General features: G+C 33.9%; 1 protein-coding gene across 1 annotated transcript in view; it reads right to left on the bottom strand.

Annotated features, from left to right (window-relative positions):
• Window positions 1-25,563, bottom strand: part of LOC126869686 (leishmanolysin-like peptidase) — a 219,130-nt gene that overhangs the window by 8,371 nt on the left and 185,196 nt on the right. Inside the window, exons 4-7 of the mRNA XM_050626536.1 lie at window positions 17,389-17,419; window positions 9,697-9,779; window positions 1,160-1,271; window positions 156-337 (exon numbers count right to left, since the gene is read on the bottom strand). Of these exons, the coding sequence (XP_050482493.1) occupies window positions 156-337; window positions 1,160-1,271; window positions 9,697-9,779; window positions 17,389-17,419 (408 nt within the window). The remainder of the gene's footprint in view (window positions 1-155; window positions 338-1,159; window positions 1,272-9,696; window positions 9,780-17,388; window positions 17,420-25,563) is intronic.

Genomic DNA, 25,563 nt, shown 5'->3' with positions numbered 1-25,563 from the left:
GAATTCTATCACAAAGAACAATTAAATAAAGAAAATTTAAGAATATGTAAATAAATATTAAATAAAGAATTTAAGAATAATTTATAAATATATATGTGTAGCAGAGAATAATATACGTATAATAATTTAGATAAATACACAGACAAATAATTTACCTATCTAACGCTGCCTCTGTTTGGCAATGCGCTGCATAAGCCACGGTTAATCCTTTATGGCATCTTGCAGTTTGCATCGCGGATACATAGAAGACAAAATCGGCACCATCTATACCTGGGCCTGCCCTACTTCCTTCAGCAATACCGCAATTATGTCCTGTTGCATTACATGTTCTACAAACCTGTTTATCAAGTAAACGCATTACATTCTATTTTTCTGCATCGAATATACTGCGAACAATTCTGTTAATTCTACAAGGCGAAAACGTTATTTCCATCTGTCTTAGGTCTATCATTAGTATTTATCGCAGAAATGAAATAAAAAGCATAATGAGAAACGGTTAGTGAATCTGTTTAATAAGTCCAATTTCAAGTATTTCTTTGCCAGAGATGATCTGATATGTAAAAAATAACTATTGGATAAATTCATTCTTAAACTTATTTTAACCGACCCACACGTTTTAATCTCTTAATAGGGAAAAGAAGGAAAATAAAAATATCGTAATTATTATCATTTTTATCGTTTGCTAAAGAAATCCAAATATAAGTATTCATGAATTTTTTAATAATTTCAGTTTTGACAATGTTAAAGTTTCAATGTTCTATTTAAACGTCTAACAACGGTCAGAGCGATTGAATATCTGCGAAATCGCAGCAATAAATCGATTTTGCATCGAATTTTGTTCATATAGTTATATGTAGATGTTAAGCACATTTTCGACGTCAACGAATAATCTAGTTTTGTATCGCGAAACACGCATATAAAATTGATATATACTTCACAATTATTCACATAGGTATATCACTTCAATAACTTATTACATTTGAAAGGGCATGTTAAAAGAGAATAATCGAAACTGGCTAACTTTTTGTGCATTTCATAGCCCTCATTATGCACACTAAACTTTTGTTGATAATAATATTCGTGATAAATTAATATTTCAATTTTCCTAACAATAATATCACCGTGTTCGTTGCTATGGAGATATTAATTATATTCTTACGTCAAGATGATCTTCGGGCACGACTACTTCACCGCACATTGTAGTAGTTCGACAGGTATCTATACAGTGAGTGTGATGATCTTTGACGAACACTTGACTACTTTCGCATTTCCTAAAACAGACGAGAATTTAAAAATATAACGTTCTTTATCTTTAAGAAAGACAAGCAATAATAATGCTTAGAGGCGAGTGCAGTTTGTGTTTTCTTAAAATAAAAAAAAACAAAAGAGTTATGTTAAAATTATAAAAAGAGTTATGTTAAGAGTTATGTAAAAATCGCGATATAATCTTCGTTGTGCGTTGGAAGCTTCGCTTGCGTTTTAAGCTTATACGCTATACATTTAAGAGACATGATCGACGTAACCAGCATGGGACAAGTGGTCTGAAAACTTTTGAATAACATCGATCCGTATACTTTTATGCGATAAAAGTACATAGATACGTATACATAGTACATCGGGAAGGGAAATACTACAATAGGAGGAAGGATAAAACGGACTCCTGGGGAAAAACCGACAGCGAAGGTATAAGTGCACTCTGTTACATAAACGTTCACGATCGAGAAGTATTCCACGACACGTAGAAAAATATCGTTATTCTTGACGTTTTAGATTTTAAAGTTTGATGCGAGTATGTAGACAAAGAACTTGAGAAAGAAAGTGAGATTCTTCTATTTATCTTTTGACTTACATCGACAAATCTATAATTCCCCAAGGATACATTCAGCTACCACGACCACATCCATTTTCTACGTACAACCATTAATTAATTACACGTATATTGGAATTTTTAATTTCATATCGGGAAGGAATGTAAAAATTCTGCGAATTACTGGCAAACAATCGAAGAATTTCACGCATCTTTATTTGGTTTCACGAGCGAAGGATGTAAATAACGAAATGAACGGATACAAACTTAGGGACTCGAACGACTATTGATTATCAATTAATAAAATGGATGGCTTCGAGAGTTCAGTATTCTATCGATGCAACTGATTTGGCTTGCCCTGTAGAGTTTGTAATTTCAAATATCGCGTTTTCTTCGTAATCACATTAAATACGGCAGCCGGCTTAGTGAAAAGCGGGCTTACGTAGTTTAGATCCCGGGTCTTGATACTATTCGAACCTTCGACGGTTTCTATTATATCGTCCTCGATGGGTTTACAGGTCTAAAAGCCCACAAAATTACACGTAGACATTTATACAGGTAGTTTCTAAATATATAGGAAATTTTTCAGAAATTCATTTTAAACGTTAACACGGTACATGTATTTATTGTTTTATATATTTTCGGATACTTTAATTGATATTATTAATATTGAAATTCTCGAATTAGGAATAGATTTCGTGCACTTGAAAATTATCAAAAATGTGGCTATAGCATCGATGTTTAAACGCGTATCAATTATTATTTATATTTATATTATATAAAATCTAGCAAATAGACATATATGTATATGTTAAATATAAGATAAGTAGTACCAACTCTTTGCTTTTCTCTTTCAAAGAACGTTTGCTATAATAATATTATTATAACATTTCTATGAAAATTTTATTTGTTTATCATCTGTATATAATTATATATATATAATTACAGCAAATGATAAACAAATAAAATTGCCGAGGAAAGTTAATTTTAATCTGATGCTTCCGTAAAAACGATAAAATCGGTGTATATAGATTATTCGAAAGGCAAATACGCTTTCGAATTTTCTTCTTTCCTCTTTCTACAGGCAGAGAAAGAAAAATGTGTGTAATTTCCTCGAATAACATGTACCGGTATCAGCAGCTTCTCGAAGCCCCTGAAATTGCAAGATTTTATCTCGACATGAATGTGCCCGATGTCAGCGATAGAAAGACGGTCGAAACCTTTTGCTTTTTTCCTCCCCTTCGTCTCCGCGATAACTGCCAGGCCAGAAAACGAAGAAAATGGATGGGAATGGGAGATTTCGTAAAGGAAAGGGTAAATTGCCTGGAAACTGGTTAAATATTTACGGAGAGGATTTTCTCTTTATGAACTAATATAGCGTGCTCGATTTTAAGGGCCATCGTTAAAGCGATATTGAAATCATAAATCCAAACGGAATTTAAAGGCGCATCGGAAACTTGATGGCACTTATGCCGTTGGCAGAATTTTCCAGAAGCTCGGCTAGAAGGAAAGAGAAGAAGGATGAAACCGATAATGAAAGAGACTGCACATGACGGGTAGTCGTATAAAAGTGGAAGTTATGGAGAAGCAGCTGTGGAGATTTCAATGATTTAAACCACAGATTTTCGGCCGGCAGGAATCCTCCAACTGATCGTACATTACGTAAATTGATTCGAGCGACCGTGCGGTGATCAGATTAACGGATTAAGCGTTATTCAGTCTGGATGTAACACGGTGCAATACGTTACAGCGTGAGTATCTTTGTAACTGCTAGAAAGAATTTTCCAATTTCAAAAGAATATTTATCATTAGTACGTTGTTTCTAGAATTTTAAATTGGATTTACTACGAAAATATCGTATTAAACTAAACTCTTGTTCCATGTACATTCCAGTAAGATACAAAAGATTCATTGGTGCGTGGTAATTGGCTATTCATTATCGTACAGCGATTATTTATTTATTATCACGGGAAAAGAAAGTAATATCGAAACGACTGGTAACTTTTTGCATTTAAGTATAAGAATATTTTACACTTATGATTTTTAGATTATTTCACACGTAATATATACACTCCTCGTCAAAAAGATAACCCAGGTGTATTATCTTTAATTTCTCAATGACGCGTGCAAAGTTTTTCGTCTGTAACGTACAATATCAAAACATTATAAGCTCAGAATATGCTCTTCGTTGAAAATAATTAAAAATATTATAAGGTTTAGTGTGTAACAAAAAAAAATTGTTTTATTTTATGAACGAAATGATAACACATGTACAATAAGAAAATAATAATCAACATAAATTATAACTAATAATAATTACTTATCAAACATATATACTTGTTTAATAATGGGTACATACCCCTTTATTTCCTATTACTTCTATTGTACGATTTAGTATCGATTTATATAGTTTCTGGATATAATTTTGATTTAACGTGTCCCATTCGCGTACAATTGCATCTTTTAATTCTTGTACGTGTTGATACTGCTTTCCATTTGCATATACGCCGTGAACAAGTTCTGCCCAACAATTTTCGATAATATTAAGTTCCGGAGAGTGTGCAGACCACGGAAGAATAGATATATTATTTTCATTAAAATATGATTGGACCAATCTTGATGCGTGTACAGGTGCAGAATCTTGTTGAAAGATTTAATCAAGCCCAGAAATGCGTTCTGCATGATTATTTATTTGTTCTTTGATTAAACTTATGTATCGGACACTATTCATTCTCCCAACGATGAACTTGATACTTGTCTTGCCGAAATAACAGATGCCGGCCCAAACCATCACGCTGCCTCCTCCCATTTGTCGTCGAATTGCTGACATTGTCTCTTTTCTTATGTCATGAAAATAATATTTTAACCCATCAGAACCATTCAAGTTGAATCTTTTTCATCTGAAAATAGTACCCTTCTCCATTTCTTTTTCCACTGCATTCTTTCTTTTGCAAAGCGTAAACGTTCTACTTTGTGTTTCGTTGTTAACGAAGGTTTCTTTTTCAATTTTAGCCTCTTAATATCTTTGCAGGATAGCAGAACTCGACGAACACTCGAAACACTGGCACTATCACTAGATTTTTCCATTATTTGCTTCGTCGTTAACTGCGAGTTGGAAGCTACACGCAAAATTGCTCGCTTATCACGATCGGATAACGATGACGGCTGACCAGTACTTTTCTTTTTGCCATAATCTTCAACATTTTTTAAGAAATTGTGTATTACTTTCGACTTCTTATTTGCTACTGATAACTGTTGCTGTTTTAGTTCAAGAATTTGCTTTCTTTCAGACTCGTTTAATTTTTTTCCACGTCTCATATACTTACAAATTTATATAATATTGTATTGTAATCTTTACTCGTGGATAGATCATGAAGTATTAGTATGGATTAGTTTTTCTTTGTTACACACTAAACCTCATAATATTTTTAATTATTTTCAACGAAGAGCATATTCTGAGCTCATAATGTTTTGATATTGTACGTTACAGACGAAAAACTTTACATGCGTCATTGAGAAATTAAAGATAACACACCTGGGTTATCTCTTTGACGAAGAGTGTATATATTAAAAGGAAACAAAATTCACGTTACATTTATCTTCTATGAAACTCTGTGAAAGCAGACACTTTGGAATATTCGAAGATACTTTTTTCCATAATACGAGAAGAGTCACCAGTAGGTTTTTTGAAAGAATTTTCGCTTCATTTGGTGAACTTAAAGGAGTCTGAAGCAGTTTGAAAGCATTACTCAAGCATACTTACTCAAACCAGGTAATGCCGAGAGTGCGGATTTGTTGCAGTGACACACTTTCTGCATTACCGTAAGCTCGTCTCATACCAAATCTATTTCTTCGACTAATCTAAAAAGCGTATATAGCATTTCCATCGATTGATAAGTTGAAACTAGATTTATTTATCAGGTACGAAATTTATTTCGGACATTTTGCTCGTTTGCGTCCTTTATACGAATATCGAATTCACGAAATTGCCCGAAAATTCCTATCATGTTCAGAAGCTTAATACAAAATTAACCTGGATTTCGAGACTTGTTTCGAAGAATGTTTTATTCAAAACACAACTTTGGGGATTCGAAGTTAGCTGATCAAAGATGCTGCGTGTGTTGTTGCTTACACACTGTAATAATATTATGGGGGTTCGGAGTTTCCTCCATATCAAAGTTCCTTATACATGTTGAAACTAGAAAAACGACAGAAAAATGGATTCGTTCCACTGATCGACCGCAAATAATTTCCACTATTATATTAGGTTGTCCGGAAAGTATTTTTCTTTTACAGACACGTCTTTTACAACAACGCATCTTTATACAAACATCAAACCTAATCTGTCGAACGTTGTGTCAAATCTTTAGTTTGATAGAACAAACTGGATCATACGTAATTCGATAAAATAATATAAAACGGAAAATGTCGTGCATCAATTATTTCCTTATAAAATGAAAGAAACTTTTCGGACAACCTAATACTTATAAATGAATCGCTAATTTTCCGAAATAGTAAAATATCCAAAATAGAGTGAGCAAAGTGTCGATAAAAAGATAAATCTGAATAAAAATCTGCTTGTAAATGATCATGTCGTGAATGATAAATGTTTGAGATTCGCTATATGTTCTCTTAATCACACACTGTAATATTCGCGCATATCAATGATCAACGTTCTGACCAACTAAATTCTTCGAACAAGGTGTTATCGAAGCGAGTTAACGTTGAATATGTATAGCAGAATATTAATTTCCACCGAAGCTTAGAGGATATTAGCTTACCAGGCGCGTCAAAGTGAATTTCTCCCGCGTTCGACAAGAATAACAGATTCATGGTCGAGAGCAGAGGGTAAAAATGTTGTAGGAAGAAGTTGTTTCGATAGTGAATATCGCGCAGGTACTCATGGGAGTCTTTTCAGCGAAGTATTATAGCCAGGGGATATTTATGAATCGAAGGAAGAAGATCTGAGAAAATCCTGCGAGAGACGCTACCCTATCCCGTTCAACTATTCCATCCAGTTTTCGTAATCCCTATTGGATCTGGCCGAGACGATAAAAGAAAACCGTATGGCAGAAACGAAACCACGCCATAAACCGACCAGTTCATTTTCTTACTTCTTCGAATGTTTTTGCCGATGCCATTCGAAAATCATAGCTACTTTCGTCTGTTATTAATGTTGCTCTGTCCTTCTTCTTTTATATTTTGGAGAAATTTGAGAAATTTGAAAAGTTGACAAATTTCAATTGGCGCGAAATCGACAGGGTTTTTTTGCGGAAAGCTGATTCGACGGTCGAAAAAAAGAATCTCATAGGTTTGTAAAAGCTACGAAAAATAGAAAAGTGCATCAAAAGAGAAAGGTAGCGCGGGAATGGCGGCCAAGAGATAGAGAATAAACGAGGGAAACGATCCGATTAAAAGTTTGAACAGGTACTGGTGGCGGTAAAGTGGCGCTTGCGTGCATTTTCTCCTAATGGATTTTAGAGTACCTAAACGAACGAATGAACCGTAACTTCGTGAATTTTTACTACAATCGACCAATTTTAATCATTAGCGATACAATTCTTATTTTCATGTATACGTATTTATAGCTCTGATGTCGCGTCAACGTTATGTAAATTATACGTTTCTCATTGCACAGCGACTTTCCTTATGGGTCAACCACTTAGGGGTAGGTTACATTATGGCGTCGATCATAATTTATTAGAACTTATGTCATGATAATAATAATGTTAATAACGCATTTACATGTTAAATCTTATTTTATAAAATTTAATTTTTTCTTTGTTCTTGAGTATATATAATTTATATTATTTAAGAAGTTATTTCACAAAAGAAAAGGAATTATTTAAATATAGGTATTATTCCATTGACTAGCATCCATTCATAAGTTCTTAAAATTGAATTGATTAAAATAAATTTATATAATCTATGTTTTACTTTGTTTATGCATTTAACGGACACATCTGATCTCATTTACAATATTGATGAAGATTAATAATAGAAGCCAACTTGGGTGTCAGTAACTAATGTTACACTGCTCGTTGCGAAGCTTCAGATCAATATTGTACACCACATGTCCGTCTTCCTTCGAAGACAAATGACGTTCCTTGATAACAGCGCATATACCGCAACTGACAGTAATTAATGCCAAATACTGACATATCATTTCTTTCGACGCTAGTAGTGGCGTGGCTTTAGTCTATTCGGTATTAAATGCCGAAGTTTAAATAATTGAAAATCTTGAATCCTTGTTCTTCTAAAGAACATAATAGACAAAATTATGTATTCTTGTTTGGTAAAAGAGTCGTAGGATAATTGTATAAATTATTATACGTGCACCATAAATGATTGAATCCTTGCTTCTCTAAAGAATAATATCCTCGTTTTAAAATAAAAAATTCCCATTTTATGAAACAACTTTGCTTTGATAAACATTCATACGTATATTTCTTACGCTTGGATGCCATCTGAAGATACAAATTGAATAAAAATTGCAAAGAAACAAAGAACACAAGTTCTTCGTTACGAATTCAATTTTCATTCATTGTGTCTTCCTACAGATCTTAGATTGGACCTGTCTATGCCTTTTCATCTGCGTATCGACGGGGCAAATTCCCAATATTAAAAAAGCGAGCAGAGTTTGCGAAAATAAGAAACGCTTTCTTCCTGTCTAGTGTGTGTTCCGCGCGTGCTTGTTGAATAATGTAACGAATTCTTTTCCGCACCGTGGAAACCCATCCTTGCCACCCCGCCTATTCACCTGGTTCGCTTTTTAGATCCACGTCTTTTCGCGTCCGGTCGAAGCCCAACCGAAACGTCAAAAGTCATTGGAAATCCCGGAGGTCTCGTGCAAAATTGATTTGTCGCATGGATTTCGTTATCTGCGACTTGCTAGCACCTTGGATTTTGTGGAAGTTTGAGAAAAATGCATAAGTGAGGCTATGCTTAGCTTGCTGCGCTGTCGCATTCCCAAAGAACAGGGAGGGAAGAAGAAAGAGGGAAAGAAAGGCATAAAATGAATATTTTGCAGTTGGAAATACAATATATCGAGGTTGTTACAAGAGTTCTGTTATTTCTTCATTATCGATTCTCGATAATGTATCGTTTGTCGTCTGTCAAAACGTCATCTGTCTATCATTTTATAGAATTGTCTGTATTAATACCGTATTTCCTTCGATTGAAAATATCAAATTATCGCGACAACTTTGCAGTTACGTTAATAACATCGTAATGATTGATTGATCTTCGCTTTTCAAGGCTAAGCTTTAGAAAAAAAAAAAAGAGAGAAAAAAACATGCTTCAGGATTACTACGAGTGTTCGAGAAGTGTGTATTAAACGGCTGTGATAAATACTCGAAACGTTTACGGTAATAATGCAAGTACATCCGCGATTAGGGCAATAAATCAGGTAACCCGTTACGCAAATACGTATAATGCATATTCACAGTTTTACCTTAGCATTTTGGTTGCTATGCAAATAAACGTGCTACCGACAGTTGTGTATGGATATGCGTACAGAATGATTTATGCAAGTTCTTGAACTGATTACGTTATTTGGAATACTAATGATCGTGTTAAAAACGGTAGTAATTCCATTGCCATTGGATTAACGATGCGTTTGCAACATGTACTATGCGAAAGATCGCGAATCCATTGGCACTGAGCATCGATTCGTTACCTTCTAAATTATAGTAATTGGAGTAGACTGCTTCTAGAATTATTGATTTTATTTAATTTGATTAATTATCCAAAATTATTCGCCTACATTTATGTTTCAATCGGAATAAATATACATTTTTTCACTTTATATGACAATCGACAGTTTATGCAATGTATTTAATAACGTTAGACAAACGTACATGCATTATTCAAACGTGAAAATAAAATACCTGCTCAATCTAATAGTGCTCTTTGTCTCACGGACCATGAGTGCTCGTTCCCAAAAGTGTACGGCTTCAGGTAAGATAGTATTCTGAAATAAATCGAAAGATATAGTTTAGATACCACGTAATTTTTCCTTCCACTGTGTCAACTTCATAACTGGACTGCAGATTTCTGTGCATTTATAGGAAATTTGAAAGTACAAAACTGCACAAAATACATATAACATAAAAAGAAAGAAGAACGTACAAAACATCCAAACTACAGAACTTTTTACAATACTTGGTAGGTAAAAGAATTTTCTACCGAGACTCCACTTTCCCAATTATATCTCCGAAAATATGAATTTGCATAAAAATCTACAGTCTGTTCGTAATACTTATATTTCTAAAATCGTGTTAAATCAAATGTATTTATAATACGGGTATTTAATATATGTTATTTTTTACAAAATCTTGAAAGAGTTGTTCTTGAAAAAGCTTTGTGTCAATTATTCAAGACAAAAAAAGTCCCAAAAATTACTTTATAAACAGAGCTGTCTATTTCTGTGTTACCATGTTGTAGATCCACCCTAGGTACCTGCTTTTGTATGCTTAATAGCAACATACGCATCATAAACACGGAACACGGTGCACAGGCAGTTAGCGTACACGAGAGTGCCTCTCTTCAGGTCTGACTCTGCCATTGACCTACACCCCTAGCTCGTTAGCCTTCGAGTCTCTTTGGCGGACAGCTTGCTCGTGGGTCCAAAAGGACTATGTTTAAAGGGTTGGAACAGTTACTAATTTGTTGCTCAGATTTTAAATACGGGCTAGAGTTAGAGTTTTAGGACACAGAAGGCTGAATTTTCAAAATAAACATTGATGAGTTGTTATACGATTGATGCAATTCCTATAAATATTCATGAAAAATATTTTGAAAAATGAAACGCCATATTCTAACTAATAATAAGGAGGCTGGTATATAAGTTTATCTTTACTATAAGATTTAATAATCGTTAATTTTCGCGCCAAATGCTGGTCCTTCAGCAAATCCAACGTAAGTCGTCTTTCTCTACTTCGAAGCCAATTATGTTCAAATTTTCCTATAGCAGCTTCGATAATCGTTATTCTTAATCTGTTTAAGTACTGGGCTTTTTCGCAGAGAGTAAAAGGAAGAAGGATGGAAACAACAGAGCGCTTCTATTTATTGTAAATAACAAAATAGACAATAACGAAGGAAGCAGATGGCAAAAATGAGATGGACGCCGATCGAACTGCACTGGAAGAGTGCGATGTGTGCCGGCAATTTAGACATACTGCGATCGTTTGAAGAAGGTAACAGTGGCGGTTAATGACGCAGATTCAGGACAAATAACAGAAACGATAGCAGCTACGAACCTTTAAGTAGGTTAAAACTCTTGCAACCTGTTTTTCTATGTTACAACCAATTTTCTTTGAAGAGGCATCTTTATTGAAAAAATATTTCATAGTGCTGCAGTCACGATTGAAACGGTCTGCCACGCTACTGTTATAAAAATACGTAGCCTTATTTTAAGAAAATAATTTTGAGAACACGACATTGAGACAAATTTTTGCTTATCATAATTTTTCTTCTCTTATTTATACAGGGTGGTTAGTAACTGGTGGTACAAGCGGAAAGGGGGTGGTGATTCTACGCGAAAAAAGAAGTCGAAAATATAGAATAAAAATTTTCTTTTTTTAATTTTTTTTTTTTAATTTTTCCATCGAGACAACGATCTACAGTGAGATCCATTATAACAAGACGTGATAAAGTGCACGCGTACCGAGCGAAAATTCAAAGTCGATTTTCTCGAAAACAAAGCCTCGAACGAAAAATTTTTATTCTATATTTTCACCCCCTTTCTGCTTGTACCACCAATTACCAACCACCCTGTATACGTATTAAATTAGATGAAATAATTGGTAGTTAACTTAAACTCTATCAGCGATATTAATAAGAATAAAATAATAATGCTTATATTATTTTACTGCAATAATATCTAGATGTAATACTGTCATTAGGAGAAGTCTCGTTTATAGTAGTTTCCCCAAGGACATGCGTACTTTTTATGAGGTGATTTATTCATCCAAATGATAGCACGCAAAGAGACACGATATAACAATAAGAAGAACAGGATATATTACTCGATTTGTAGCGACAAAGCTTAGATACTGTTCGTCCAATAAATCTACAGCCACTTCATAAGACAATTATATGAGAAATATGAATATGGATGTGTAGAAATTAATGATGAGTTAATAAAGAAATGTAAATTAACATTTAAACTAAGACTTTCGAGCGGTGCTTCTGTATATCTTATAAAAAATCAGCAAGTATCCAAATACATTGAAACGTTAATTTACATTATCGTTTCAAACATTTTACGACATTTTGAATAGATAATTACACTAAAACATACACGTTACACTTAAAAGGCAATGAATGCTAGCAATCGATAAAATGAATACGTTGTATAAATCTGTGTGATCCGTAAGGCAACATTTCCTTTTGTTTTGGCGAAGCGTGGGTGAGAATCCGAGAGGAAGAAACGGCTGATATTACTTCCGACTGCTTTAAACAAACGATCGTCGGATGGTTGTATTGAGCGTAGAAGTAGTAGAAGTCTGTTGGGAGCTACGCTCGGGCGAACGTGCGTCATTAATATCGGCCTAATGGCAAGCGCCTGATAATTAAAACCGGAGCCGAACAAATGGGGCCTCGAACACCATGGACGTGCAAACGTTTAATTTCATCGTCTTTAATTATTTTTCACCGATTGCATTCTAGACGGCGCTCCTCGTTAACAGCTTCACCGATCCAAGTTACGCTTTTCTCCCGTCCATCAAATAACAGCCAAGAGTTTATCGATGTTATAACGAATCATGGAGAAAGCTTATATTACGATTAAACTAAGTGACTTGTTATAAACGAAGCGTCCTTGTAATAGAAGTTTCCGAATTTCTATTTCATTAAATTTTACATTGGCCGATCTGTAATTAAAGTAACTACTAAACAATTACCTCGTTTTGTAACATTTTAATCAAATATGGGAAAGGAAATATTATTTTAGAAAGATTAGGATCTTTTAATTAAATAGATATATTTTTCCTTCAACGTTGGATATTTTGGAAGTATGATAAATATCTAAATAAATGATAAATATCTTTGGTTTATACAAATTAGTTATGATACATATTTTTGCACATTTTCGAACATAACGATTGACCAGAACAAGAATAACTTTTAATTCCAGTACAGAAAAGTACACGATTGTTGAACAAATTTCGAATAAAGGTTTGCAAAAATTGTTGAATAAAAATTAAATTGCTGAATATATCATTGTTAAGAATTAGCCGCACAAAGACCAAATGAAATAGCCGATTGTATGGGAGGAAAGGAAGATAAAAAGAGAAAACAATTATTTGTCGGATATGAGCGTTGGCGTTCTTGTGAAATATGCAGAGGCATAAATATTTTATAACGTGTACGCAACGAACTGCCTATATTTTTAAAAAACATTTCAGATGTTCAAACTGGGGGCATATGGAAAATCAACAGAAAGCTATGAATATGCGCGGAAGGGAGACAAATACACGATATGAAAAAATGCACATGGCAACGATGATGTGGCCATTGTTACAGAAGCATTGTACGCTTGTTCTGAAAGTTATTTCTCAACTCGTCCTGGTTCATTCGTATTTCTGCATTTTGCAGCCGTACTAATGTATAAAAATGCTACACTGGAAGTAAGTACGTACATAAATATGCTTCTAATTTTTATATCGTGTTCAATGTGCGAAAAGGTATTATCGTAATGATATCGAAACCAATCAACAGAGTAACTGTCTTAAGTTCAAGCAAATTAATTGTTTCCTCGGCAGGTAAGCGATGCAGCGAATCCAATTTTTCTTACGTGCTGGCATGAATCTCGGCGCGCATTGTCCATTACGTCGACCCTTTATCCTCGTTAGTTTCGTTTCGCTCTGTCTCTTTTCTTTCGACGTAGCTCGCCCCTTCAGTCAAGATACAACTTTCGTTCCTGTGCGTTTGCCTTCTATAGACGTATGTGCCATGTACTTCTTTATCACTACACAGGAGAGGCGGTATTCCCCTTTATCACAATATTGCGTAACTCTTGCGGCCTTATCAGCATCCTAGGAGTACGTTCTTGTTCCGTTTTCTGCTGGTGCGAGGAATTTTCCCTATATCACATATCAAGCTAGTGCCTTTTATCAACGTGTGTACTATAGTACGGCATTATTGCTATTCTACTCGCATCTTTCATAAGTCAGAGAACACTTGTTAATTTTAAACAGAAATTTTAATAAAATGGGAATGTAATACAGTCTTCAAAATATGTATATTATAAAATTGTTTTCTTGCAATACACACGGTTAATAAGTGTTAATTTATTCTCTAATTGTAACATTCATCTACGCTTGCCCTACATATATTAACAATTAGTGATTTATGAATGGTACTGTAGGTTCCATTTCTATTTACCGATACTTGAAATTTACTTGAGATTTAATATATAAATTGCTTCAATTTGTTCACTTGTTTTACATGTACTTCAGCAAATATTAACGTATTAACGTTCAGCAAGTATTAACGTTTAATATTTATTGTTAGACTGTGCAAATTTGTACAAAATTCATATATTTACTAATAGCGGAGAGAAGGTTGAATAAAAAAAGTGTCTCATCTCTTTCAGATTTGTATTTTACATCGTAGCTTTCCATAAAGACGAAGAGCTAAAATATTCATGAATACGTTAAATGATTAAACCAAAATATATAAATAATTCGCAACCTGCCATCTCAGAGACCAGTCATCAGTTGCGAAACCATTAACACTGAATGGTAATAAAACAATACAATCAATCCTTTTTTTTTATAAAAAAAAAAACTATTTAGGGATTGAAAGTTGCGATCGTGGAAAATAAACCAGGCAAGAAGAAAGGAATTAGTCTTGCTTTATCGAATCCCGTACAGTCAGTTAGATGTCAGTATTAAATGCAAATTCGAAGTCTTATTTAAATTTTAGATGCAATTAGATTCATTTACTCTCACGGGTGGCAATTATTCGACTTACAGAGCAAGGCAGAGCTAGAACCGGTATCGCGGTGAAAATTTTCTGAATAAATCAACCGCGGGTGGTGATGTACGAATCCTGGCCGACCTGGCGAACACTGTTTCTACTTTGAACGCCACCATTTACGGTTTCCCCTCTTTGCTTCTGCTCCTACCCGTACCAACATCCGCCATCCCTTCCAACATTGCGATTTACGATCTCGATAACTAGCATTTTATTCATGGAACCAACTGGCTTTTTTCTCTCCTCCTACCAGTGACTAAGTAGCGAACAATTCGGCAGAGGATAACCCGCGGCCGAAGATTCATCGAGCCGATCTATTGTAGCAGAATCACGTAAAGGTGGTTCCGTGGGATGATGTACTAAAATATTAGTAGTCCTTCATTTAAATACTCGTTTAACGGGCTTCCAAGCTTATGCAAATGCACTTCTATTTGTATACTTTCGTGCGTTAGGTTGATACATGGAACGTTGCTTTTTCCTTTAAATGGAACCTTAATAGCACATAGTTTCTTCATAATGTGATCAAAAGAATTTCCAAATGATTCAATGCGATTTTCCAATGATCTAGTATCATTATTCTCATTTGTAAGAATTTATAGGAGATTAACTGTTCAAATTAAAAAGTTTTTGCGATGAAATCGTTATAGAGAATTTTTAAATGATTTATGCAGTAAAAAATTATTCATGTGGAAACGAGGATTACAAATTTATAACTTTCAGCAGTTTCCACGATACCTTTCTCGATATGAGGAAATTGAGGAGTATTCTAATTATTTATGATGGTCAATAGCGATTTAGAAAATAAACGTTGATAAATACCTTATGTGATGATATTTAAGATATAGAATTTATAATGCGAAATAACGTGTTTATTTAATTGCTATGTCTGTTTGCTTGAATTTCTCTCAGAACGTACTATTAAAAAGTTAACTCGTGACGTTTCTTATTTTTATGAATTATGTGGAACGACAGCTAGTTAAAGTTATCCATTAACTATGTAATTCGCAGAAGAGAAGCTGTATAGCTTCATTTAACGTCTATAAATTATTGTGATAAATATTAACAAGTACACAAGTACGTAAGTAGGCATTACGTTACATATATCAAAGCTTATTAAGCGGTTACAGATTCTAACTTAGTGTCAGTGGTTGAAGCATTCTGATACGACTGCGGTTTAATGAGGGGGCAGACCTCAAAGGAAACGTAATTACTGCCGCGTGCTCATGCAGTTTGTACAGTCTCGCGAGTAAAGAAGACCGCGCAGTAAGTACATGCTTATGAAAATTGTCGCGACTAATATTTCGTAATAAATTCACTATTTTGTAAATATCTCTGCATCTAGAAACTAAATTAAAACAGAAACTAAATTAAAAACTTCTTACTCTACTTATATTATGCATCTTTGGTAACCTTTCATGAGCACATTTTGAAAAATATATTATTAAAATTTGCAAAATGTGCTTTAAAAAAATACATCGCGATATTTTCCCTGATCACAGGCGTTATTATTGTATGAAAAATATTACAGTTCAATGTAAAAGAAATATACTGTTGATAAGAGTGGCACATCTAAAATAATTAACCATTTTGAAACGCTCGTAAAGATTAATCTCAAAAGTGAACCATCTCCTAGAAGGAAAGTGTTGTTATTTCATCATAAATTAAATTTTTAAACTGCTACTAATTATTTCTAACTATTTTTCATTCTATTCTTTATTAACATAAAATCAAAAGAGCGATGTCTAGTAATAAAAATGATAAAATCAAAGATAAAAATAGTGTAGTTATAATTGCAATAACATATAAAATGCAATAAAATGAAATAATCTTGGCAATAATGTTTCCAATACTTAATAAGATATTATGAACATAATTGAGAGTCGGCCACAAGAAATTGACGCGAATTTGAATCTGCATTAGAAGCTATCACAAACATAGTGAACAGTTCCAATATGCCCTTTTGCCATGTTTGACGATCGATCGTAGTCGTTCACTGGAAGAGGTTTACCAGAGAACGGAGCAATCGGTTTTCAGGGGCTGCACCCTGGCTCGATTTGCGAGATTATCATACGGCCGACTATTATGCGGAGTAAACGATGGGTCCGCGTGTTCGAAGCTTGCCTGGTGTTCTGATTGAAATGCGCCCGGTAATTTCCGGTTATTTGGCGCATACAGTTATGCCCGCGACGTGGTACACTAGACCGCCTAGATGCCGCGGCGGTAACGTTTGATACGACATAGAACGCGTCCATTTACCACGCTCCATTTCTACCCCATATGTGGCATATCAACATATATCAGGAAACAGAGAAAACCTGTCACAATTATATGTTGCCAATGGCTGGCGAAAATATTCGAACATTTATCACGTGATTTTTCTTGTGAATATATTACAATATATGCATTGTATGAATGTTTTCGAAACTTCGTTAACATCTATGAAAAACGCTGGACGAATGAAAAAATGAGAAAAATCGGTCACAATGGATTAAAAACGCAGCAACATAAAATTAAACAAGATATCTTGCGATAAATTTTCTAATGTTTGATATATATTAATTTCATTAATTTTTTACCGATATTAATGTTAAGCTACTTACGTTTATGAGGTCCAATTTCTCATCATCCAGCCTGCAACAGAAAGACCAGATTTCTATATTAAATATTTTATAAAATGAACAATAATAGTATCAATAGTAAATAATTACATGTATCAGCTGAGTCAGAAATCTATATATAAATATACGCTATGAAAAATCAATTAGTCATACGTATTCCCGTGAATTTTTTCAAATTAGAATCGTATAGTGTATGATATGTTCACAAAACGAATGGCGCTGAAATCATTCTAGCACGGAACACAAAGAGCTTTTAGTTTTTGAACGCGGGAAAAGCATGCATAGTGGTGAAATGCGTTTACATCGAACGTTCAGTCAAGAATATTTGCAAATGGGTCATAAAAACGATTGCGTATATGCTCTGTCCTATGGCAAACTATTGTTCGGTACTTTTTCATCGCATGTGCATAGGCGACAGAAGAGAAACGTTAAAACTATGCAATAGGTAATATGCTTATGTATAAACACTGTCATTTATAATCATCGAAATCGTCTGGTCGATTTGTCATAGCAATATGCAAATCGTATCAAAATTAATTCATCCGATTCAAAATTAAGAAATAAAAAGACCCCCAAAATAAAGAATTTCTCGCGTAATCAAATTATTATACAATTCGACAATTGCAAACGCCAATTTCATTCGTTTAGTTGAATACTGATTTCTGAAAGACAATTTAATCACTCCATAATACGTGCAATAATTTAGATTATTTAAAGTAATATAATTATAAGAATTTCATACAACATACATATATAACCTAGCTATATTATTCTTATTAAATTTCTAAAACGTAATGCGATGATTACTCAACTGCACCTAAAATGCTTCTACAAGCACGTTTGCATGTATAGCTTCACATACACAAGCAGTCCTTGACCTTCTTTTTTACCAACCAACCAATTCGCTCTCGTACATTTTAAAATTCTACTTTTCCGTATATTAATTCTCTTAATTTTCCCTTTTTTCATTGTCATCTATTTGTTTCCATTTCCTCGGTGTTCTTTCCTTCTTGCATTTCCTTTGTACTTCAGAGTAAATCTCTTCTTCCTCTGTTTACGCATGTGTCTCTTTCTATTCCTTTATGCCTCTCATCATTCTCGGGATAACTCTTTCGAGCTCGTTGAACTTTTTGTTTCACGAGCGCTCTTCTCTTGAGCAAAAGTGGGCATATACCCACGCCATTCTCATTTCACCTAGCCAAGCAATTTGCAGTTTTACTCGGCGGTGATTAAGATGCTTAATCTATACGGGTACCGTCTACCTTCATCGCACCACTTCTTGCTGTAGTTAACCCCCTATCGACGTACTCAAGGGTGCCGGCGTCTTGGTGAATTAAGTTTTGAAAGTTAAAAAGTGCACCAGTTTAAACACAGTTGCCTCGCTTTCTCCCGCACTTTCCGCTATTTATTTGCCAACTTTTTATTGATTTCGGATACATAGCTGCATATAAAGCCGAGCGAAAACGAATAGCGCGTTCCTCTTCCTTTATTTTCAATATGTGCCGTGACGATGCAGAAACGTTCTTAAATCTCCACGTTAGTTATACGCTTAACCCTTCCATTCTCAACATTGCATATAAGTAACGTTCCGCTTTTCAGATTATTAATTCAAGGAATGATAATGGCTTGAAATTTTAGTGGATTGTGCTTCACTTACAAAACGTTAGAAACTGCGCTTATATTGTTAATAATTAGTGGAAATTAAATTCCTTCGATGTTTCAAACAGAAAGTTAACCGCTATCTATTAATCTTCTTTATCAGAGGAAAAAAACAATTGAGGGAATAAAGATAAACATGTCATATTAAGCAATGACTATGTCTACGATATGAAAAGATTTGATAATAAGAAAATCAACTGCTTCAAAAAATATCGGATGTTAGAAGGAATATTCGTGAAATACGATTAAGTAAGTGTCTAAAATTGTAGGAATATCAATTCGAATATTTAATAAAATATATATTTTCACAGTAGCAATAAAAGCAAGTATTTGCGATTTTAAGGAACACTAAGTAGGGTAGTATAATATATGACATGTCGTGGTTGGCTGTCTCACGCAATACGGTGGTTTGTCACGGATATTATAGATAGCGAAATTCTTTTTAAAATACTCGGGAAATAAATGAATATTTAAAGAATAATTATTTTCATGAAAATAACGTAGGAATATGTTACAAGTTTGTGATTTCTTTGAAGTCAGCTTACTTTAATGTTCCAAAATTAAAACCTTCTTTCGTACATAAATTTTTGTACACTGTTTCCTTTTTTCCTTTCTGACATGTAACTTTCTTTTAATCTAAATCGTTTCGAGCTGTAACATGTACTAATTAACATTTTCAAATTTTTAATTCAGATTTAATATTCTTCGTCGCTCTCGCAAAAGTTTAAAAGATTTCTGCATTTGCAGTTAAATTGATATACTGTTTTTTAAATTTCATATATGCGTCAGTCAATTTTTGCAACTTCTCTTTTGAAATTTGAAAGCTTTCCTATTACAGCTCCCGAACGAAATTTTTTGCAGCAAGTCATGTCTGAATAGTTTGATATATGCTGGAAGCATGTAACTGACAATGAATGAAATTAGAAATCGATTTTTTAAAGAGCAGCATTTTTTCGCAAGAAATATCATTAATCACGTAACAGTAGAATATTTAGCGAAAGACGGTTTTATTAAAACACGTTATATTATTATTATATTATTTAAACTTGGAATTTATAAAGAACAAAGAATTCATTGAATAATAGAAAATATAATAGTTAGAAGGCTTATATTGTAAAAGTACCGGTGGCAACAATAATTGGTTAAACTTTATTTCCTCAGGATAAGCAAACTTCGTTGTCACTCGTTTGTTATCCATCTATAGAAAACGGAATTTAAGTTGTACATTCTGGAAATCCGATTAATGTCATTTCAGAGAAAATAAATTTTCTGATCGGAGTCGAACATCAAATCTCTGACTGCCCGATATAATGTCAATACGAATTTCCTATTTGCAACATTTCGTCAATTTATTTTTAAGCAATGATAGTAAGATTCTAATTTATTATATCTATTTCAAGTATAATAGAAATACGCAGTGGTATTATAATTGTGCTTCGTGTAAAACTGTACAACGCATTCTCGACATTAGTTAGACACCAGTTTGTAAAATAAGTAATTGTCCACTTATGGCTTGCTTTTTTCTACATATGGTTTACCAAAAGATTGCTGATTGGAACGACTGTAAAAACTTCTCTCCTGAGTCAATAAGAAGATCCTTTTAATTTAATGTATGATGCGGCATTGTAGTATAAAACTGTAGTGTAAAAGAAGAACAAGAGGAAAGAAGAAGTGGAAGGGAGAATGTATTTTGTCTGGCGGCTCATTAGTAAGGTTGTTCCACTTACAAGGGTCAACTTGAGCGCAACGCGCCAATTTTAACAAAATTTACACATGAAAAACATTGTAGAAAAATTACTGACATGTATTTCTTTGAGGATGAGAAATATAGCTTCCTCTATATATCAAAAACATTTTTGAAAAAAATTGTTCAAACAAAGGTCGTGTGCTTTCTACTGATAAGTGTAACTACGCAAAGCAATATTTCCTGTTTCACGAATAGTTAGTTTTATTTAATATCTTTTTCACGATTTTATTTCCAGGTCTGCGTAAATTTGTTAATATAAATTACAAACTAATACGGTAACTACGTATGGGAGTAATAAACGTATTTCAGCGAAGAAAATGTGGCGGATCGGTACCTACACTTCTTCCAAAAAAATATTAAAGGAGAACTTTACTCATCATAGTTATGATGTTAAAACAATCGTACGTACTTATCGAGAAGGTTCGATATAAAATTCATTTTTTTCCTGAAATGAATGGCAAGAAAATAACGAGCAGACCGTTAACGTAAATTGATTGCAGGCCTGCAATAGCTGTGATCGATGGCGAGTGAAACGTTTCCTTTGTGGTAGCGTAATAGTAGTACTTCTTCAAAGACCTTTTTACCAAGCTATCTGGCATCGAGTCAGCAAAATCACGAATCTTATTGATACAGCGTCAAATTTATTGGATTTTTCAAATAATACTACCAATCAAATTCTTTTGTGCAAACAAAAAACGTGTAAACCGATAAATGTGATGGGACAGAAATATTGGATACGAGTAAGTAATAAAAAGAACAATGGAATAAGAGAGAAAGAGAGAAGCAAGAGTCTTCATATTATTCAATATATTAAAACTTATTATAACGTCAATTTACTATTAGTAAAATTAATTTGATATCTTTTTCAATAATGACAACATATATGTATATATCTTAATTTGAATAATTACGGAAGCACTAATAACGCAAAACAAAATATTAGAAATTTAAATGCAGAAGATGTAAAGGATGCATTTAATATGCAAGAATATTCCGAAGTATGCTGCTGGTTATAATATTAACACTCTCTACCATTTTTATGAGATCAGTAGATTATGGATTTAAATTTCCAAATGACATAATGATTAAATACAATCTATAGACGTTGCAAAATTTCGTTTTACATTCTTTAACAGTATCGCTATTTGTGAAAGTATTACATCACATTAGCAGATGGTGTTTATACTATGGTTGGCTCTTTTACCCTATGGATCAAAGCTATTCTAATTTTCCACATAGCTGTATACCGCGTATCCCCCCTTAAAAAGGGATGCAAATGAAAGCGTACAGCATCTCCCTTTGGGAAACGGTACGAAGTGAACTAGGTTCACTAGGGAAAGAGAAAGTTACCAAGTAGTAACTATTGAAAAAGTCACGTGCAAGGAAAGTTGTTTTTAAAGAACACGATGGAGCTTGTGCAAGGTAGCGTACCCTAGGGCGACGAACCCCATCGTAAAAACACTAGAGCGACAGTTCCGAAACAACAAGTAAAACTGTTCCAAGCGAAGGTTTCAAGCAATATACTGCACCCTTGTACAAGAATCGCGGTAATATATATTAAATATAATGTATTAAGTGTTTCAAAGTGTGGGTAAACTAGTCAGAGTTTTGATAAATTTACACATGAAATTGGATGAAGAAACCCTTTTCACACGTTGAATTAACTTTTAATGTTGTGCGACCAGTATTTAGCATTAGATGTCGAAATATTATGTAATATTTGTACAAAAGAAAGTAAAGCGGATGATAAAATCCTGTTCATAAATATTACGATATTTCTGGAAAATTATGCAAACTGGTAGATAATTAACATTGTTGCGTTTCTTTGTCAATTTCATTCGTTCCTATTATTCAAATATTTCTTAAATTTGTGTTGAAGATTTTCTTCTCATATGATTCCTATTCTATAATATTACATAAATTAACAAATGAATTAAGTTTTTTTTACAAGTACTATTATAAACACTCTATAAATAACAAAAGCTAGGGAAAGAATGTGTGGAGCAACAACGTTATAATTCAGAGCAACCGAACCTATTCCACCCTTTTTCATCATTTTTTTTAGTTGGCAAAATTACATATACGGATAAGAACGTTTAAAACTGTACACGCAGTGGTAGCTTAGCCATGAGTTATGGTGTAGGTTGGTATGAGAGCCCTGGACGGTTGTTGGTGGTTAATTATATGGTGGGATTACCTTGGTCGGTGTCGCCGCAAACCAACCTCGATAATTTTCTGCGGAGTTCAAATTTAGGTGTAAAATGAGTAACTGCGAATAGATTTAAGACAATATACATAGATGGGTGATAAGAGTTATCAGTGAAAAGTTTGATAATATGACGTACTAACTCTATATACATATATATCTACGGATCTCTTGTAAAGTTGCCCATCGTGTTCAATGTGCTCCGTCGAAATTGCCCTTTACATAAACGTTCACAAAGTTTAATTTGATTTTTGGCATTGAAACGTACCCTAAATATCTGCATAGCTGTATTAAGGGGAATTTCAGATTGTCCCGCAGTCGGCTGGAACGGCAATCATATCGTACCAATACATACGACCGACTGACTCACGAAATAATACTATTATATCTACCTCTCGAAGTTCGATGCGTCCATATCACGGAACGATGACCGTGCAAATTCTAAATTGGTAGATGCGTACTTCGTTCTGATGGAGACATTCCATCTTCATGAAAAATGTAGACAAGTCATTAGACAATAAAATACACTGTGAAAATATACGAGTATACGCTTTAAACTTTAGATTCTTTCAAATCATTTCGACAAATTTCTCCTTTCGACATGCGAGTTTTAAATGAGAACTCCACACGAATACAAAAATCCGATCGAGAGAGATTAATCCTGATACTTTAACTTAGTCGTTATATTCTCTATAAAATCATGGAAAATTGTGTATAAAAATCCTGGTCGATGCAGTTCTAACCGGAGAGGCGATTTTAAAGAAATAAGAAAGGTTGAAATAACAAAAATTGAATAGAAAAAATTGAACGAAGTGTAACTATATTTATCGCAGATGTACCAATGGTGTTTCGCAGAAATAAGTAAAAAGAGTGGCATAGGTTAAACTAACTGTAAAGCTAACTTATTCGCGCTGGCTGTTTAATTTTCCGTGCTGAAGCGAAAACGTTGAACTTACATAGGTTGTCGCGAGCCACCACATTTCATCGACTGCGCAGAATTACACCCAGAGATTACGTGGAATGTCATTTTGCGTTTCGTATTCGAGAGTAATCTCTGGTTGTCGTGACGTTGCTGTATAACGCGACATTTCGCTCGCGGAGATATCGAGCAAAAGTTTTGGCAGCGGGCATCAAGCAGAACCAAGAGGATAGGGCGCCGATGCCAGCCGAAATACGCCCAAGAGACAACGGTTGCTTGTATAAGTTTAATCCAACGCGCAATATAACCTCCTTGGAGCTCCTTTACTTTTACAACTCCCGCACACCGTCCCTTTACATCTTTCTCTTTTTCGTTTTCGCCTCTACTTTCTCTTCGACTCGCATTTTTCATTATCTTCTTTTCTCCTTCGACTATTTCTCTTTGGTATCTTGTCTTCTACCTCTTATTCTGTCCTTTATCCTTCTCTTCTGTACCTCCTGTGCGACGTAATAAAACGTTCGGGCCTGCTCCTATTCCTTTTTCCTTTGCTAATATCCCATTTTTAATTTAGCTACGAAACGTGGGAGCCTTATTGCGTTTCGTAAAATTGCCCCGAAAAGAAATATTATGTATGCGTTTAAGATAAATATTTTTCGTCAATTTTTTGTTGAAAAAAATTGTATAAAATTAGTTGCGTATATAAATCTGGAAATGTAAGGTAGATGATCTTGTGTAAATTTACGATTGTAAAAAGGTAAAAGAGCGTGGTACTCTTGGTGAATTTTCGAGTTTGATTTCATTTCTACCAATTTTTATTTTAATTCTGCTAACGAATATCTATATTAATGGACTGTTCAATTAACAAATGATTAAAACGGAGGAATGCTTTCTCTTCGTGGTTTACAGTCTTGATATATACACACACGATATATACACACGCAGCGAGTATTCATTAAGATATAATGTATTATGCATTAGTAGCGTACGTTAGCATTATGTTTCCTTACAGCTGGCTAGAACGTTTTCAGCCGTGTTTAATATTTTGCTTGTTAAAATGCTAAATTATTTAGGAAGTACGCAGGAAAATTTAAGAAAAATTCAAATGCAACGCTGCCATGTGCATTGTATATATGATATTTTATGTAAATACTTCTACGCGTATGATACTGTATCCACCGTTTCTTTCTCAGACTTTTTAGTAGCTTCATATCATATGTATTTGGTTTCCTAGAAAATGTTTATATTTTACCAAAAAATCTTTTTAAGTAATATTTTTAGATGTCTGACGTATTCGGTATCTTACCATTAGAAAAACTTTCACACACAAATAAGTGACAATTACATTATATTATATTAGTTTGGTGATAAAAATTCCAAATGGATGTTGATCGATACACGAAGGCTATTGATATATAATGCATTGGCCGATAAAACACCCATCTACAATAATATATTATGGATATTTGAAACACAGACATCTATAATATAATTATATTAGTATTTTACTTCAGCAACTCAGAAATTACATACTTCAGACGAACAATTTTCCTACAAGACAGACACTGATGCACTGTCAAACGATTCAGTACAGAATGAGATAAAATTCTTTATAATTCGAATGAACAA

The sequence above is a fragment of the Bombus huntii genome, chromosome 9, assembly GCF_024542735.1.
Source record: "Bombus huntii isolate Logan2020A chromosome 9, iyBomHunt1.1, whole genome shotgun sequence".
Taxonomy (NCBI): domain Eukaryota; kingdom Metazoa; phylum Arthropoda; class Insecta; order Hymenoptera; family Apidae; genus Bombus; species Bombus huntii.
Note: the sequence above shows the minus strand (reverse complement) of the source record. Positions and strands in the feature narration are given on the sequence as shown.